Source organism: Procambarus clarkii, chromosome 73, assembly GCF_040958095.1.
Source record: "Procambarus clarkii isolate CNS0578487 chromosome 73, FALCON_Pclarkii_2.0, whole genome shotgun sequence".
NCBI classification, from domain to species: Eukaryota; Metazoa; Arthropoda; class Malacostraca; order Decapoda; family Cambaridae; genus Procambarus; species Procambarus clarkii.
In genome coordinates, this window is record NC_091222.1 from 14,325,567 (window position 1) to 14,345,563 (window position 19,997).

At 42.8% G+C, this 19,997-nt stretch overlaps 1 protein-coding gene across 2 annotated transcripts in view; it reads left to right on the forward strand.

Annotated features, from left to right (window-relative positions):
- LOC123774193 (flotillin-1) overlaps window positions 1-19,997 on the forward strand; it is a 156,223-nt gene that overhangs the window by 87,616 nt on the left and 48,610 nt on the right. Inside the window, exons 5-6 of one of the 2 annotated variants that reach the window (XM_045768339.2) lie at window positions 1,312-1,431; window positions 1,730-1,945. In XM_045768339.2, the coding sequence (XP_045624295.2) occupies window positions 1,312-1,431; window positions 1,730-1,945 (336 nt within the window). The remainder of the gene's footprint in view (window positions 1-1,311; window positions 1,432-1,729; window positions 1,946-19,997) is intronic. The other variant, XM_069312679.1, reaches the window with a different exon arrangement.

The window sequence follows — 19,997 nt, forward strand, 5'->3', positions numbered from 1 at the left end:
CTTCGGTGACCACATTGTCCCTGGCGTATAGCTCAGAGTAGTGCTCGACCCAGCGCTTCAGCTGCAGTGTCTGGTCCTGAATCACCTCGCCAGTGGCAGATTTCAGAGGAGCGGTCTTCTTCTGGATTGGGCCGAGGGCCTGCTTGATGCCGTCATACATTCCCCTTACATTGCCTGCATCCGCTGCAGTCTGTATCTGGGAGCAGAGCTGGAGCCAATAGTTGTTGGCACATCGCCTGGCGCTCTGCTGCACTTTGCAGCGGACGGCCCGAAGGATCTGTAAGTTGCGCCGACTTGGGCAGGCTTTGTAGGCTGCCAAGGCGTTTCTCTTCTCTTCGATTACAGGTGTCATCTCTTCCGAGTGAGCCTCGAACCAGTCTGCCGACCTGCTGGTCTTCTTGCCAAAGGTGGAAATGGCAGCGTTGAACACAGCGTCTCTGAAGTGCTCCCATCTTTTACAGGCAGTGACCCCAGCTGGGCCAGGAAGAGCTTCCTCGAGCACGTGTGCAAAATCTTCCACCTTGTCCTGGTTGCGGGTCTTGGTGGTGTCGATGCGAGGTCTGCCCGCCTTTTTCGAGTGATGAATCTTCTTTGGTTGCATCTTGACCCTGCTACATACCAGGGAGTGGTCGGTGTCACAGACAGCACTCTGTATATATATATATATGTATATATATATATATATATATATATATATATATATATATATATATATATATATATATATATATATATATATATATATAGTATGTATATAGATTCAGTCACTGTAGACGGAAAAACGTAACACTATTTCGAATATTTTGGTTATTTTATCGTATCCTTTCAAACTCGATTAGATATCGATGTATTTGCGATTTATATTATCAATTGTATGAATACCTGTGAATGTATTGTGTATAACCTCACATAAGGTGGCAAGTATATGTTTCTCTACCACTTATACATGTTACAACTTTAAATACTAGAAGACACTTAATACTGATGCTTACGATGTCAGATACAGTTTCTTCGGATGGCTGATACAGAAGCTTGTGTTTCTTCCATCACACAATCAACATCATTGTTTAAATCAGTAGCTGAGTGATTGGTATATTCAATATAGTTCTCTAAGTAATGTAAGTGGAAAACTTTGTGCTTCTTAGTCATTAACCTTAAGAAATATTTAAAATCTTTAATCCGGAAAATATAGACAATATACAATAAGTCAGACTAATACTGAGAAAAAGTTGGCTGTTCCTGATTTTTCCCACGTACCAATTCCTGAATTTTAAATTTAGGTTTAGTAAATTTATTTTATATAATTTTCAGGATATATACAGGAATCGTAAGTTGTTTAATGCTCGTGTGTTCACTGTGGCCTCGAGGGATCTGTACACTATGGGTCTCCATGTTCTCTCATACACAATCAGGGATCTCAGTGATAGCCTAGTAAGTGAATTTCCATTTACAGTCATTTACCTCTAACCTTAATTATATAAACAGATGTGAATTATAAACATTTTGATTGTGCTAATACTTTATGTGTGGAACAAAGTGTTTAAGGTACAGTGTACACTTTCGGGCATCAACGGAAGATATTTAATAAGGCTTTGAAGTAATTACCAAACAAATCCATCAGTTTTATTACCTATTGCATCGTTGCATTTATTGGTTACGATATATCAGTGACATCAATATATTTATCCAATATTATATTAAATAATCTTAGTATTGATTATTTGTGTAGGGTTATCTGGAGGCTCTTGGTATGGCTGAGACGTCGCGGGTGAAGAGGGACGCCAGGATCGGACAGGCTTCAGCAGCAAGAGATGCCAAGATCGAGAAGTGTTTGGCTGGAGAGGAACTGCTGGCTGCCCAGTATATCAATCTCGCGTTACTGGCCAAGGCAGAGAGGAGGTTCGAGATACAAAAGGCCGCTTTCGATCAGGAGGTCAAAGCCAAGGTACGAACTTGGAAAATAAAGTATTACCTGCAAACATACTGTAGCAAGGTAATCAAGTTCTTTTTGAATTAATATCAACGATAGTATCCAACAGCTAAAAAAAATCTGGATCCCCACCCACAAAATAGAAGAGTTTAAGGGGGTTGCAAATAGAGCCAATCCCACTTAAGAGAGCAATGGGTCCAACCCATCCCCCTACTCATATGTAACGGGCCATTACCATCCATTACTCACCCTGCCCCAAGCGTCTAGCCTCAAACCTTACACAAAGAAAATCTTCTTTTATTGAATATAATATATATATATATATATATATATATATATATATATATTATATATATATATATATATATATATATATATATATATATATATATATATATATATATATATATATATATATATATATATATATATATATATATATATATATATATAGTGCCAATGTGGGGACCCAAAGCCTCGGAGAAGAAAATAAAAAGTATTCAGAGGAGACCTTGTGGTTTCTCACTGAACACTAATATTATCTTCTCCTACCACTCCCATTCTTTTGAAAGTACACATATATATTTGCTTTATTTGAACTTTGTTACAAAAAAGGAGTTACATATAGGTTACAAAGATGGTTATCATAGGTTGTCGAGTTCCTCCAGCTCCTCAGATGGCGGGCAGGAACCCTAAATACAGTGCGCATTTCCCCTCTGTATCGCCACGCTGAGGCACTGGAAAAGAAAGCTGGCAGCTCTAGGGTCCCTTGTTGTTTCAATGAGCCTAGAGCCCAGTTCCTTCAAAAAACTGGTAGCACTTTTACCCCAGGCGCCGAGTGTCTCAGAAGCAATGGGAACAAAATTGTAGTGGTGATCCAGTTCTCTATACTTACGGGATTTGGCTGCTTCCCTGTGGGTGGCAGCGCCACCTGGTTGTGCAACACTGAGGTCAATGTAGGTGTTAGCCAGGGTTGACACGCACGTGTAGTCCCATGCCAACTGCTTGCCATTCTTCCAGGGGTTCATTGTGATACCTGTGGGAACCGACCTGTGAGATTTATATTTATTTAATTTATATGAATTTATATTTACGTTAATTTATATACTTCGATAGCAATTTGTATAATGTTAAGTGGACTGTATTTCTGCAATAATCTCAATCTCACAAATCGATCCTCTACACATTAGGGGGGGTTTATATTAATTAAATATATATGCAGCCAATCAAACTACAGTATTAACTACATACATTGAAAAGGTTCCTTATCTTATAGTACAGCAGGTTAGTCCACCAGGTATAACTAGGGTGTAGACACAAAATTATCCTCTTTGAGGTAGCTTCCATCACCCAGTAACTGATGCACAAAGCCTTGCTTCCTCGTCTTGACCTGTTAAAAGGGCGCTAGCTGTAAAGCCAGATACCTATATATGACAAGCTATATCAGAGAAAATACTGTACATGGAACATTGAAGACCTGGCTTAATTACCTTTAGTATGAGGCGATTTCGTGATCTAACCGGGTCACCCTACACAATGACATTAATGGCCACTAATGATAGATATACGGGTTTCGGAAAGACACTTAACTTGAATTTGTTGACAGCGTGTGATAATGGTACACCTTTGGTTTCCATAACACTTCGTCCAAGTAAAATTAACAGGAGCCGAATTTGCTCCCTGCGCCTCTGGTCTCAATAATGTCTAACACTCCATACTATTGACGCTACTGGCCGACATTGTCCAGATATGATAGGAGCCGAATTTGCTCCACACGTCTCGGAGGTGACACAACAATGGCTGCCCCTCCTTCCTCACTCTGACGCCTAGCTTACATTGTTCAGATGTCAATAAGTGATAGAAGGGTCACATTTACTCTACTTTAATATTGATAATTAAGTTAATTTATATGAGATGTTTTTATGATGGTAAAGTCCAAAGACTAATGTATTTAAGAATAATTCCCAGCAGAATAGCTGGTGAATTTATAATGGTATGTGGTGATGATATCCCGTTTTCTTTAGACGGTAATTCCACTACAAGTTACGTTTTCTATGGGTTAACTTGTTTATACAACACAGCTATTATCTGTCTGTATGATATATTAAATGGTGTTGGATTTTCCGACAATACCATCCGGGCAACCAATAAGAGCATCAGAGTTACAGGGCGTTAGGTAACGGGGCTCTCTTTCAGCTGGGCATCCAGCTGTGGTGAGGCTCCTCTTGATGATGTCGTTAACTTCACTGTGCCTCGAGTGCCATCCCCCTGTACTTTGGCAGAGTAGGCCATGGTGGCCGTACCTGTCAGCCACCACCTCGCCGCAAATACACCTATATCTGGTGTGGATTGGGGCAGCAAGGCGGAGGGCCACAGCAATTCGGAGGGCGTGTGGTGTGAGACGCGTGCCAGTTGCCGACATTGGGGTTGCTAACAAGAAATCCCCTGCATGTGGGGCTGCTACTGCTGTGAGGCGAGCAATGTCGTGTTGTGTTGTTGCAGCACCCAGGCACTCTGCAGCAACTTGGTCTACAATCGGGCCATCTCAGCTGGATTGCTTTTGGGCTTTTGGGGGATGGTGGTTGAGGTGATGGGCCTGCACGAGAGGCCTACTCTGTGGCACAGCGTGTAAAATATATATATATATATATATATATATATATATATATATATATATATATATATATATTTAATTAGTTTGTGAGGGTACCACCTCTGGTGCCAATGTGGGGACCCATAGCCTCGGAGAAGAAAATAAAAAGTATTCAGAGGAGACCTTGTGGTTTCTCACTATATATATATATATATATATATATATATATATATATATATATATATATATATATATATATATATATATATATATATATATGTATATATGTATATATATATATATAATATATATGTATATATATAATATATATATATATATATAATATATATGTATATATAATATATATGTATATATAATATATATATGTATATATAATATATATATGTATATATATATATATATATATATATATATATATATATATATATATATATATATATATATATATATATATATATATATTAATAAATATGAAGGGGAGTACCACCTCTAGCTGGAAGAACAAGGAACCTTAGCCTCGGAGAAAGCACACATAACGCAATGCCCGATTTGCCAAACAACCCGAGTTTTCCTATAATTATATATTTCTCTACAATTTTCTTTACTAAATGATAAATTTTTGCATTATAGATGATTTTTTTACTTGAGCTAAAACTAACGTAGAAATATGACCAACCTAACCTATCCTAAACTAATCTAACATAATTTAGTCAGTAATTGATGTTCCTAATCTATATAAATAAAAATGGAAATGTTCGTTAGCTCATAATCGCTAATCTCCGAAAGTTTTTCACTGATTGCTTTGAAATTTTCACACAATACCCCATTCGCATCCGAGCAGGTTTTTATATACATACTATATAGATGTCATGTCTGTGACGGCAACAAAAAACATGCTTTTCCTGAAAAATTGTGTTTTTCATGTGAGAGAAATCTTCGAAGCCTCTTTACCGATTGCTTTGAAATTTGGACACAACGTTGCATTCGAATAGGCGCGTCTTTTTTTATATCTACTATATACATGCCTCACCTGTGACAGGAAAAAACATGTTTTGTTTTTTTTAAACAGCGCCATCTGTTGCTTATAATAGCAACATGCACCCTATTCTAAATATGTCACGAATTCCATTTCAATGTTTTCGAATGCATTGATAAATTTTATTTTCATAGATTTCGATTTATTTACTTTTTATTTAATTATTTTGTGTGACATTGTGTTGGAATTGATCTATGTTGTTTACCATACCATTCATTTCGTAAGTATAGGTATAGATGCCACACCTGTGACAGGTAAAACTATGCTTTTCTTGAAAAACAGCACCATCTGTTGCATGTAGGAGCAACACACATGATATACTAAACATGTTACAATTCCATTTCAATGTTTCTGATTGTATTGATAATTTGAATTTTCATAGATTTTTATATATTTTCATTTTGATTTAATTATTTTGTGTGAATTGCGTTGGAATTGAGCTGTATTGTTTACCATATGGTTCATTTTGTGAGTATCGTTTATTTTCTTCTTATTTTCATTTCATTTTTTTTACTTTTTTTCTTATATATCAGTTAGGGGAACATCAGATCACTTGATGTTCCCAATTTTCTGATCAGAACATCAGACCATTTGGGGAGGCATCGAACAAGGGAGTGGGGAATGGTGGGAAAGAACGAGGGGACGAGGGAGTTTGGGATGGTGGGGATGAGGGGATGGGGGAATGGAGAATGGCATGGAGGACAAAGGGACAGGGGAGTGGGGCATGGTGGAAAGAAAGAGGGTATGGTGGAGTGGGGAATGGTGGGGAGGACGAGGGGACAGGGAAGGTTGCTGTGATTCAGTATCGCATATGCGTTACTGAGTCACAGCAACGCGTGGCCGGTTACTGCTTGTTTAATATAATAATAATAATACAAAAAAGCAATTTGAAGGAAATTTTTGAAAATAACGAAAATCACTCTGTTAAGCAAATCTGGCCTTGCATACTAGGCCAAGCAGTGAGTTCTAGCTATTAAGTATGACAGATGTTTATATATATATATATATATATATATATATATATATATATATATATATATATATATATATATATATATATATATATATATATATATTATTAAATATGACCGAAAAAGAAAGATTAATAATTCTAACACTAATTTTCACTATCTTTCTTATGTTTCTTTTCACTGTTGATGGTAATTCAAAGATCAATTCTCCAAAATGCATTTTTATTTCTAGTCTGACGCGACACTTGAGCGCGTTTTGTAAAACTTATTACATTTTCAAAGACTTTAGTTTACAAACACACAACTGAAACTGAATAGAGCTTTACACATCTTCGAGGTTTATATCTACATTTGGGTGAGGTGGATGAGGTGAAAAACGAACTTTCAACAATGGGTATTCAATGGGTATTAAATTCCAACACAAGACAGAACATGAAACAATGGGTATTGAATGGGTATTAAATTTAAACACAAGACAGAACATGAAACAATGTGTATTGAATGGAAGTAATTGTAGAAAGCCTATTGGTCCATATTTCTTGATGCTTCTATATTGGAGCGGAGTCTTGAAGTGGCTAGAATATAGTTGTGCATTAATTAGCTGTTGATTGCTGGTGTTGACTTCTTGATATGTAGTGCCTCGCAGACGTCAAGCCGCCTGCTATCGCTGTATCTATCGATGACTTCTGTGTTGTTTGCTAAGATTTCTCTGGTAATGGTTTGTTTGTGGGAAGAGATTATATGTTCCTTAATGGAGCCCTGTTGCTTATGCATTGTTAAACGTATGGAAAGAGATGTTGTTGTCTTGCCTATATACTGGGTTTTTTGGAGCTTACAGTCCCCAAGTGGGCATTTGAAGGCATAGACGACGTTGGTCTCTTTTAAAGCGTTCTGCTTTGTGTCTGGAGAGTTTCTCATGAGTAGGCTGGCTGTTTTTCTGGTTTTACCGTTTTCTGGTTTGGTTTAACCTCACTGAGGACCAAATCACTCTCCTAAATCTGGGTATAAACTGTCACGTTATGTCCAGACCAAGTGAGATGGCCCGGAAAGTGGAGTTGGAGATTCTGTTGGACGACATATTCGACCTCGAAGCACAAAAGGTCACCACCAAAGATACCTTACAAGCAGAACTTATTGCGGAAGGAGGAAAGAATCGAGGCAATTACAGAAGCACCATACTGTCCCCCGAGCTCAAAGCGGCAGCTAAAAGCCTTCGTGAGAACAAGGAGATAGTTGTCAGGAGAGGTGACAAGTCGCCAATATATGTCATTCCTAAAAAAGACGAATATCTGGCAAAAATGAACCTCATACTCTCTGACCAAACTAAATTCCAAAGGGTAACGAAGGACACTACAGCCGAATTGAAAGAAAAGGTAAACAAACTGATTGAAACTGTGAACGCCAAGAAATCCAGACTCCACCTGCCAAAGATTATTGGGGAATATAAACCTGGATATGCGTATGGAAATGTCAAGACACACAAGCCTGGAAACCCACTTTGGCCAATCATTAGCCAGATACCCACACCCACGTACAGACTGGCGAAGCGACTCAACGGCCTGCTGACTCCTTATGTCCCTTGCGCCTTCAGCCTGAAGTCTCCAAAAGAATTTGTTGACTTGCTGCGGGGCACACGGGCCACAGGGATAAGAGCCTCGTTGGACGTAGAATCACTGTTCACCAACGTACCTGTGGATGAGACAATCGGGATGATAGCCGACAGAGTGTATCGTGATCCAGCCTGTACTCCTCTTGATATACCAGAGAATATTCTAAGGAAACTACTCCAAGCTTGTACTAAAGAGGCACCCTTCTTGAGCCCGGATGGGCACATGTATAAGCAAGTAGATGGGGTCGCCATGGGTTCTCCCCTAGGTGTCCTGTTTGCAAACTTCTACATGGGTACCATCGAGCAAAAAGTCTTAGTCGACATGAACTTGAAACCGGCCATATACTGCAGGTATGTTGACGACATTTTTACACAGGTACCTGATGTCAGATATCTGCAGGAGCTGAAGGAGGCGTTTGAGCAGAGTTCCGTGCTGCGTTTCACTTACGAGATGGAAAAGGATGGGAAGCTGCCCTTTCTAGATGTAACAGTCATGGAAAAGAGCGGAGGTTTCCACACTGCAGTCTACACTAAGGAAACGAACATAGGAATATGCCAACAGCGACTGCCCAGACAGGTACAAGAGGAGTGTTGTTAACGCATATGTCGACCGTGCTCTCAGCCACAGCTCAGAATGGAAGCAAGTCGACGAAGAACTCTGTAGGATAAGGCAGGCCCTAGTCAACAACGGCTTCTCCAATGGTTTCGTCGAAGACATCATAAGAAGGAAAGTGAAACGCCATGCAAGCTCTGAAGAGACAACTAACACAACAACTATACCCCCTATTAGACTATTTTACAGGAACTTCTTTTCCACAGCTCATAAAACGGAGGAAAGGGTCCTGAAAGATATTGTTAATAGAAACGTTATCCCTACAGACAAAAATCAGAGGATACAACTGACGATTTACTATAAAACCAGAAAAACGGCCAGCCTACTCATGAGAAACTTTCCAGACACAAAGCAGAACGCTTTAAAAGAGACCAACGTCGTCTATGCCTTCAAATGCCCTCTTGGGGATTGTAAGCTCCAAAAAACCCAGTATATAGACAAGACAACAACATCTCTTTCTAGGCGTTTAACGATGCATAAGCAACAGAGCTCCATTAAGGAACATATAATCTCTTCCCACAACCAAACCATCGCCAGAGAAATCCTAGTAAACAACACAGAAATCATCGATAGATACAGCGATAGCAGACGGCTTGACATTTGCGAGGCACTACACATCAAAAAGTCAACACCAGCAATCAACAGCCAATTAATGCACAACTATATTCTACCCTCCTCAAGACTCCGCTCCAATATAGAAGCATCAAGAAATATGGACCAATAGGCTTTCTACAATCACTTCTATTCAATACCCATTGTTTCGTGTTCTGTCTTGCGTTGATGAATTTAATACCCTATTAAATACTACCTCACCCCATCCACCTCACTCAAATGTAGATATAAACAAATCGGAGATGTGTAAGTTCTTCTCTTCTCTCTCTTCTCTCTTCTAATCTTTCATTCAGTTGTGTAGTTGTACACCAGACGTCACGTCCTTCACTCACCAGACCACTCCACAAGTGATCATTTGAAATTTCATCATGGAATTCCAATTGACTTATAATCGATCCAGCAATGCTGCTCAGAGTAGGAAAAGACCATCGATAATGGATACCAGTTCCGAAAGTGACGGCGAGTGGCATCACGTGAATAAGGCTAACAGGACAAGCCACTCCATTACGACCCATCGCCCATTAATCTCTCCAGCTTCTCCAGCTCTCCCAGCGCCTCAGACTAGATCTACGTTTCCGGTCTTCAAAGTGCAGCACACGGAAGGTAAGTCTTCCTACGCTACTGTAGTGGACCTGGAAAAAGAGTACCCCCAGCTCCAGGTCAGGGCAAAACCTAATCTCAAAGGAGAATACATTCTGAGGCCAAAAGACGAGTCGGCCGCTACGATTTTAAAAAATTACGCAAAATGTGAGGAACTGAAACCAGAGGATAAAATAAGTAAAGTCATTGTCCTCCACTATCCCTTGCATATGGCCCTTAGCCATCTCGAAAAGCTGAACTATGTGGTGTCAGCAGAGAGATGCCAAGTACGAACAAAACAAGAAACTCGACAAGTCCTTCTCACAGTAAGAGGACGGATCCCGGAAAAACTTGACCTTGGAATCTGGGGGGTGTTCCAACACAGGCCTTACACCCCAGAACCCCTAAGATGCTTCAGATGTCAGAGATTTGGGCATCACAAAGATGGTTGCCAACGCCCAGTGAGGTGCGGAGTCTGCAGCCAGCCCCATGATACAAAAACATGTATTGATAAATTCAAGGCAAACCACCCTGTTCAGGCAAAATGCCCAAATTGTTCCAAGGCACATCATGCCTGGAACTTGAAATGCCCTGAAAGGCTCAAAAGGCTTCAAACGAACCCCACCACGCCAACAGCGGAGCCGAAACCCCCACCAAAACGAATACCAGCTCCCATGCCCACTAAAACCGCGTGGGGTCTACCCATTCAGGAAGAGGGGGCACACGGCCCTTCACCATCGGCCATGGTGAAGGGTGAGAAGACAGTACAGGACAAAAAGAAAGATGGAGGACACAAGACTCATGTTCAAAGCAGTCGGCCTCCCATTTCATCCAGCAAGCACACTGGGGTTAATAGGAGTAGCAATTCCAGTGCCAAAGTTACCACCGAGAAGGGTCTAAAAGCCACTAGGCCCTCAACCTGCACAACATTAAATAGTGCTCCCACTGAACTGAACGCTCTCTGGCCAATGCTCAAAACTTTGGTCACTGAGTTAATCGAAAGTCTGCTGTCTTCACATGGAATCAAGCAAACCACAGAGTCTCGGAAGACAATTGAGCACAAGCTCAAAAAATTCGAAGATGTAATATCCACACCGTCAAGACAGCAGGGCAAGAGGCACCCCCATAAAAAGCAGATAGAGTCCAGGTCGTCGGAAAGCGACATTGATGAGGCAATTTCAGGACCACTAAGAACCTATACCCCAATTGCAACCTCCATGGCGTGTTCATCAGACTCCATGGATACCACGGAATTATCAGCACATTCCAAGAACCTAGAATTCTAAAGATCCTGCAATGGAATGCGCAAGGACTGCGCACTAAATTGCAACACTTGCAATGCATAGCAGCAACCAAAGGCATAGACATCCTGATACTACAGGAGAGCTTGCTTCGAGCCGGATTAGAACCTAAAATCTCAGGCTATCGAGGCTTCTTCCTACCATGGATCAATGGGCAATCCAGGGGATGTGCAATCTATGTAAAATGTGACCTGATCTCCAAATCCATAACCAGCCCACCCAATTGTGGAGCAGGGACAGAGGTAATGGGAGTCACCATTGAGCTAAGACACGACAAACTTGAAGTGTTCAATGTGTACAGGTCTCCACAAGCCGAAATGGATCTCTCTGTGTTATTTGGACACGCGACAACAACAAACACAATCATTTGTGGAGATTTTAATGCCCATCATCGATTGCCACTGGGCTCGAACAAAACAAATGAAGCCGGCATACACATTACACATCTACTGGACCAGCTTCCAGAAATACAAATCCTAAACAAGAATAAACCTAGCCACATCCAAGGAGGCAGATTAGACCTAACCTTCGTTTCAGCCTCCCTAAGAGATGCAGCAACATGGTCAGTTGAGCCCACACTCACAAGCGACCACTATGGGGTCCAAATTGATCTTCAGTTAGACCTACCCACCCCACCTCCGCCTCCATCTGAAGCCTGGAACTTTGCTTTAGCAAACTGGGACCGATTTCAAAACCTCATTTCAGAGTGGCAAAGAAACTATGATCTTCCCGAAGACATTAATCAGGCAGAACAAGAATTTGTCAAAGCGATTCAAAGTGCAGCCAACCACTCAATCCCACTGAAAAAACAGTCCACTGGACACCATAAAGATCATTGGTACTATTGCAAACGTGTCAAAGAACTCAACCATAGACTCAATAGAACAAGAAAGCTATACAAAAAGCAGCCAAGTGCCCGCAACAGGATCTTACTTTGTGAGGTCAAGGAACATGTACATCGAGAGACCAGACAAATAAAAGAACAAAAGTGGCTAGAATGGTGTTCACACCTGAATGAACACACCTCTCTCGGGGAGATGTGGCAGCAAATTCACCGGGCCAAAGGGAATAAAACACCTAAAGCTCCACACCCCAAAGATCCTCAACAGGAAGCCGAAGTACTGTCAACCAGGTTTGCAGAGAGAGCAGCCAGCAATCAACTTCCACCAGATGTATTAGCAGTACAGACCGAACTAGAGGAAGAAAGGTGGCACAGAATCCTTACAGCATGTGAAGAAGTCTCTGACACTAATGCCCCCTTCACACTGGATGAGCTCAATCGGGCTAAGAAAAACTCCAAGGATACATCCCCTGGAGCCGACAAAATAACCTATAAAATGATTAGAAACCTCGGCCCAGAGGGAGACGCTGCATACCTAAGGTTAATTAATTTAGCCTGGACTTCTCAAACTAGACCTTCTGCTTGGAATAGAGCAGACATAGTGCCGATCCCAAAACCCAAAGATCCAGCTAATCCCAGGCCCATCTCTCTCCAAAGCTGTACAGCCAAGACGGCTGACAGAATGGCACTCAACAGACTGGAGTGGAAAATGCCTAAACTGCACCATGATATGTATGCCTATAGAAGAGGGGTTGGCACAGTGGAATGTATTACAACTCTGTTAGCCCACTTGAATGACAGACCAGGGATGCTGATATTCCTGGACCTCGAAAAAGCCTTTGAACTGGCTAGCGCCCCAGCTATTCTCTGCTGCCTCATTGACAAAGAGGTCAGAGGCAACCTGCTCTCCTGGACCAAAAACTGTCTCATAAACAGAGAAGCAAGAGTAAAACTTCATGGCACAGTCTCTGAGTACAAAAGACATGAAAATGGTACACCGCAAGGAGGTATTCTTAGCCCTCTTCTCTTCAACTGTTTAATGGAAAGAATAATGAGGTTGAAACTCCCACATCACTGCAGGCTGCTAAACTACGCAGACGACTTTGTCATCATCATAAAAGGAAGGGATGCTGCGCGCCTTGCACCCAAATGCTTAGACTACATCAGTAAAGAGGCAAAACAGATTGGGATCAAACTCAACCCCTCAAAGTCAAAGGCCATGCCCATAAAAATAGCGAAGCCCAACATCCAACTCACAGTACAGGGTCAACCAATAGAATGGGTCGACACCTATCAGTATCTAGGAATCATCCTGGACACACACATGAATTTCAATGCTGAGGTCACTTGAGAGAGCGAACTGCGGCCCGGACGGCAATCCTCAGGTCGCTAACCTCCCTTTCTGGAGGAGCCAATCTGCAAGTCCTTCGCACATACTATGTACAGGCAGTCAGATCAGTGATCGATTATGCCGCACCTGCACTCACAAATCTATCACACCAACAGTGGAAAAAGCTTGAAGTTGCCCAAAACAATGCTATGAGAGCTGCACTGGGAGCCCCCATGTGGACCAGGCTTGAAACTCTTAGACTGGAGACGGGTTTGCCCTCTCTACAAGAAAGAATATCACAAAGGACAGCTACAATTATCAGTAAGATAATTATTTCTTCTGATCCAATCCCAGTACGGCTGGCTTTGGTGGTTGGACTAGGCCAAAACAATGTATGTCTCCGTGGTGTAGTGGTAAGACACTCGCCTGGCGTTCCGCGAGCGCTATGTCATGGGTTCGTATCCTGGCCAGGGAGGATTTACTGGGCGCAATTCCTTAACTGTAGCCTCTGTTTAACGCAACAGTAAAATGTGTACTTGGATGAAAAAACGATTCTTCGCGGCAGGGGATCGTATTCCAGGGACCATAGGATTAAGGACTTGCCCGAAACGCTACGCGTACTAGTAGCTGTACAAGAATGTAACAACTCTTGTATATATCTCAAAAAAAAAAAAAAAAAAAAAAAAAAAAAAAAAAAAAAAAAAAAAAAAAAAAAAATAATGGAAACTCTTGGGTCGCAAGAGCAGGAAAAGTCCTAAACAGACTACATTTAAAAAACATGATTCTTGATAGAGAGGGTGATCATCCACACCCAAATTACACTCCTTCCGCGCCGTGGGAAGAGCCTACTTTCAAAATAGTAATAGAAAGTCTCCCAATGAAAAAGGCTGCCTATGATCCGACAATCCTAAGGCGCATAATAGAAGAGCAAATGTATAGCATAGCAGTAGCAGGAGCCACCCACATCTTCACAGACGGATCGGTGGACACAGAAAATGAGAGTGCTGGCGCTGCTCTTTGCACGACCAGCGTTCAGGCATATTGGAGACTGGGAGGACTAGTATCATCAACCCAAACTGAGCTGTTCGCCATACAACAGGCATTCGCATATGTGATTGCACAAAACACTCAAAATGCAATCATACACACAGACTCAAAAGCTGCACTTCAAATACTAGGACAAAAACAGTGGAAAGATAATGTGGAAATAATTACCACCATTTTGTATCAAGGAGCAGTCGCTAAAGGCAAAGGCCTCAACATAACTTTAAACTGGATCCCATCCCATATTGGAATCCCATTAAATGAAAAAGCTGATGAAATTGCTAAATTGGCAACTCGTCATCCAGTGATACATAAAACAATTCAACCCAGCCTAGAGAACATAAAAAACATCATCACCAAAAAACTCTCACATCTCAACAAAGCCTACCTACACCAGAGAATAGCTGAAGGTTCACCATCTGCAACATGGTATCTTCAGGCAACCAAATTAGAAAGGTTAAATATCCCAAAAGGAATCCACAGGGAAATAGCAGTTAGGCTATATAGACTACGTCTAGGTTACAGATGCAACTGGGAGATTGGTGAACCCCGAGAGAGAGAGTGCATCTTCTGCCAAACTGTCACAGAAAAGGCATTACTTCACTATAGTGCAGTAGCCAGAATGCACTTCTCGGCCTATTATGCAAGGCCCGATTTGCCTAATAAGCCAAGTTTTCCAGAATTAATATATTTTCTCTAATTTTTTTCTTATGAAATGATAAAGCTACCCATTTAATTATGTATGAGGTCAGTTTTTTTTATTGGAGTTAAAATTAACGTAGATATATGACCGAACCTAACCAACCCTACCTAACCTAACCTAACCTATCTTTATAAGCTAGGTTAGGTTAGGTAGCCTAAAAAGTCAGGTTAGGTTAGGTTAGGTAGGTTAGGTAGTCGAAAAACAAGTAATTCATGAAAACTTGGCTTATTAGGCAAATTGGGCTTTGCATAGTAGGCTGAGAAGTGCGTTCTGGCTACTAGGTACGACATATATATATATATATATATATATATATATATATATATATATATATATATATATATATATATATATATATATATATATATATATATATATATATATATATATATATGTCGTACCTAGTAGCCAGAACGCACTTCTCGGCCTACTATGCAAGGCCCGATTTGCCTAATAAGCCAAGTTTTCCTGAATTAATATATTTTCTTTAATTTTTTTCTTATGAAATGATAAAGCTACCCATTTCATTATGTATGAGGTCAATATTTTTTTATTGGAGTTAAAATTAACGTAGATATATGACCGAACCTAACCAACCCTACCTAACCTAACCTAACCTATCTTTATAGGTTAGGTTAGGTTAGGTAGCCGAAAAAGTTAGGTTAGGTTAGGTTAGGTAGGTTAGTTAGTCGAAAAACAATTAGTTCATGAAAACTTGGCTTATTAGGCAAATTGGGCCTTGCATAGTAGGCTGAATAGTGCGTTCTGGCTACTAGGTACGACATATATATATATATATATATATATATATATATATATATACAGGCGATGAGTCACAATAACGTGGCTGAAGTATGTTGACCAGACCACACACTAGAAATTGAAGGGACGACGACGTTTCGGTCCGTCCTGGACCATTCTCAAGTCGATATATATATATATATATATATATATATATATATATATATATATATATATATATATATATATATATATATATATATATATATATCACAATATATATAATATTCTGGCAGGCCTCGCCAGCCTACCCGGCAACCCACTCCCGGCGGCTGACCCGATGACCATTGTCCACCCACGCCCACTGATGACCAACTCCCATTGCACCTCCCTCCCCCGTCCACCGTCACCCCACGCCCACACACGTCACACGCCCTGCGGCTCCCTCACCAATGGTGAGGGAGCCGCAGAGCTCCCTCACCCACATGTATCCGTCCACAAAGGGTGGACGGATACATGTGGGGTGGTCAAGAGAGGGAGGGGATCACCAGTGCGCCAATAAGTGTTTGAAAAAGATAAGTTGAGTCCAGTCCTGTGGTGAACATTGCGAGTATCGTGGTGAGTGCATCACACCCAGTAGGCCAGAATACATTCACCAGTGTTTAGTGATATAAAAGGAAATTATCCGTGTTAAATGCAACCCCAAACTCTCCCTCCTCCACCCCCGGTGTTTAGTGTCTCTCCCCCCCCACCTTGCAGTAAGTGTAGCGTCTTCCGCTCCCCCCCCCCCCCCCCCCGTGTGTTGTGTCTCCCGCCCCCTGCAGTGGGGTGTAGTGTATTCAGCTCCCCCACCCCCACCTCCCACGATCAGGTGGTCACGCCTTCCTCCACCCCCCATCCCTGACGCGCCAGTGCAGCCTCCCATGCATCCCCACCCCCCACCCACCACCTCCAGGAGCCCACCCACCCCAGGCATCTGCCCAGACATGACGCATGGTATTGGGGACCTCCAGGTTTCCCCCAGCCAGGAAGGAGAGACAAATACTTCAGTGCAAGGTGACAGTCACTCCACTTAAGGGAAAGGCAGAAAAGGCCGCTGCAAGCCAGCTCATCCCTACTGAAGCCAACCAAAGGAGAGGCACATGCAAGGGTTGTGGGAGCAACATTAGCATCAACACGGTCTCCAGAGTCATACGCCAGCATTGTGACTGTTCTTGGTCAGGGAGGCCTCCCGTGGGAGGAGGCAGCACTCAGGAGTCTAATGCACCTGTGCAGATTGCAACAGATTATATTGCAACAGACGACCTGCTAGAAGCAACGTTAACAAGGACGCTCACCCACATTCCAAAGGCATCTCGCCCATTTGCTGCTGGGAAATACACAGACCTCATCGGAAAAGTCAACAAAGGGTCAAATACACTTGATGAACCAGATACCATCAAATCCTGGCACAATCTATTACATTTTGGCAACGCATGCTTAGGTGTTCTAAACAGAGGAGGCAAGACACTGGCCTCATCCGTCAATAAAGCAATTAGGGATTTTCCTAGGGCTGACAACCTAATCCGCCTCCCCAAACACCCCAAACACCGCCGCGGCAGACCAAGTAAGACCCTTAGTGACAACAGAAAATTAGGTACCCAAGTCAGCAAGAAAATTGAAGAGGGTAATACAGTCGGGGCACTCAGGTTGATCACAAGTGAGGTTCAACACTGTAGAGGAATGCCCAACAGACCACTGGAACATTATCTAGCACAGTGCACAGTTACAAACCCATTAAGATTTCAACTTAGATTCAACAGAGCAGAAGAAGTTGTTAAACACATGGCAAAATCTTACTAAAGCGACCATACGAGTCATAAATACTCATACTCCGCCAAGTAAAACAGAAACAAGCAACACTTAGTGGGCCAGCCAGAGGCTTAGGGCCCGTGCAGGAATATCCCTGACAAAAAAAGAGGACAAAATTTTGCCCAGGGATGAAACTACAACCCAACAATGGAGAGAAAAACAACCCCCTTAGGGCTGTTGGGGGACCTTCCCCGCAGGTCAGGGTCCCACCTATCTTGAGGTTATCTTGAGTTGATTTCGGGGCTTTAGTGTCCCCGCGGCCCGGTCCTCGACCAGGCCTCCACCCCAAGGAAGCAGCCCGTGACAGCTGACTAACTACCAGGTACCTATTTACTGCTAGATAACAGCGGCATATGGTGAAAGAAACTCTGCCCATCGTTTCTCACCAGCGCCCGGGATCGAACCCGGGACCACAGGATCACATGTCCAGCGTGCTGTCCGCTCGGCCGGCCGGCCCCCTCCTAACCAGGAACCTCTCGTCCTCCGGGAGTCAGAGGTTTATAAAGCTATCGTTTCATTTCCCCCGGGCTCCTCAGGAGGCTACACAGGGGTAAGACCTCAACATGTGAAGGAAATGGTGAACCCTGTTCTTGGCCCAGCTGCAGAAGCGCTCCTGACAGAAATCACAACGTTTGTCAACAACTGCCTCGCCGGGTTAATCCCTGATGAAATCAAACCATTCTTCTTTGGTGCATCCCTATGTGCCCTGAAAAAGAAGGGGGGAGGGATCAGACCCATTGCCATTGGTAATACCCTTCGCCGCCTAGTTGCAAGGGCTGCTGTCAGAAGTATCCGAATGGAAGCAGCCACCATGCTGCAACCCAACCAGCTGGGGTTTGGAGTCCCCCAAGGCTGTGAAGCAGCGGCTCATGCTGCACGAGCCTACATTAGCTCTCTTACTGAAGACCAGGCAGTAGTAAAATTAGATTTAAAAAACGCTTTCAACTCGGTCAAAAGGAAAGTAGTCTTACCGCAGTCCAGGAACATTGCCCAAGTATTCTCCCGTTTGTTTCAGCAGGTTACAGCAAAGACTCAACCCTCCTGTTTGGCAAACACGAAGTCACCTCAGCAGAGGGAATTCAACCGGGAGACCCACTTGCACCCTTCCTCTTTTGCATAGCGGTTCGAGAAATTACAACCAGACTGTCCAGTGAGCTCAACATCTGGTTCCTGGATGATGGCACTCTGGCAGGCACACAAGATTCCCTGCTGGAAGACCTGCAGCTGGTGAAGACACCGGGGGAGACCATGGGTCTCGTTCTTAACCCCTCCAAGTGCGAAATTATTGCATCCAGTGAGGTAAATAAACCCACCGACAGCACACTACTTGGAGCACTCATAATGCCATTGCTGCAGTCCGTGATGAAAAGTTTAACGACCAAACGAGGATGGAAGAGAGAATAGGGGACTTGGACTCCCATGATGCCCTTTACCTTCTCACAAAGTGCCTTACCTTGCCTAGGCTAGCATACTATTTAAGGTGTGCACCAACTTTTGGCATGATGAGCTCCTCAGGTCAATATTCAGGAAGGCGCTCAACCTAGATTTAGATGAGTCAGTGGGACCAAGCAACACTACCTGTGAGATTTGGGGGTATAGGCATACGAAAGGCAACTGAGGTAGCACTTCCAGCCTTCTTATCCTCATGCAAAGCGGCCAACGAATTAGTAGGAAAGATCCTACCAGAGCGTATGAGAAACACAGCGGGAACTCATGCTCAAACGTTCATCAAAGCAGCCTGACAAAAGGAAACCATTGCACATTCTGTACCCCGACCACAAGTCCCAAAAGACCACAAGCAGGCCCACTGGGATAGCCCCATAATGGAAAAAAACTGTCACCTCAATGATTGAAAACGCAGATGCTGAAAACAAAGCCCTCCTCCTAGCGGTAACAGCACCCCACGCCGGTGATTTTTTATTTGTTGTGCCCAATGCAGCCCTGGGAACTCGCCTCAATCATGACGTTCTCCGCATTGGAGTTGCCCTTCGCCTTGCAGCTCCCATCCTCACCGAACATAGGTGTATCTGCGGAACTGCGATGGCAGACCAATACCCTTCCACTACCACCCACGGGATGATATGGGGGGGGGGGGGGTGTCTGTTACCCTTCCACTACCACTCACGGGATGGTATGGGGGGGGGTGTCTGTTACCCTTCCACTACCACTCACGGGATGGTATGGGGGGTGTCTGTTACCCTTCCACTACCACCCATAGGATG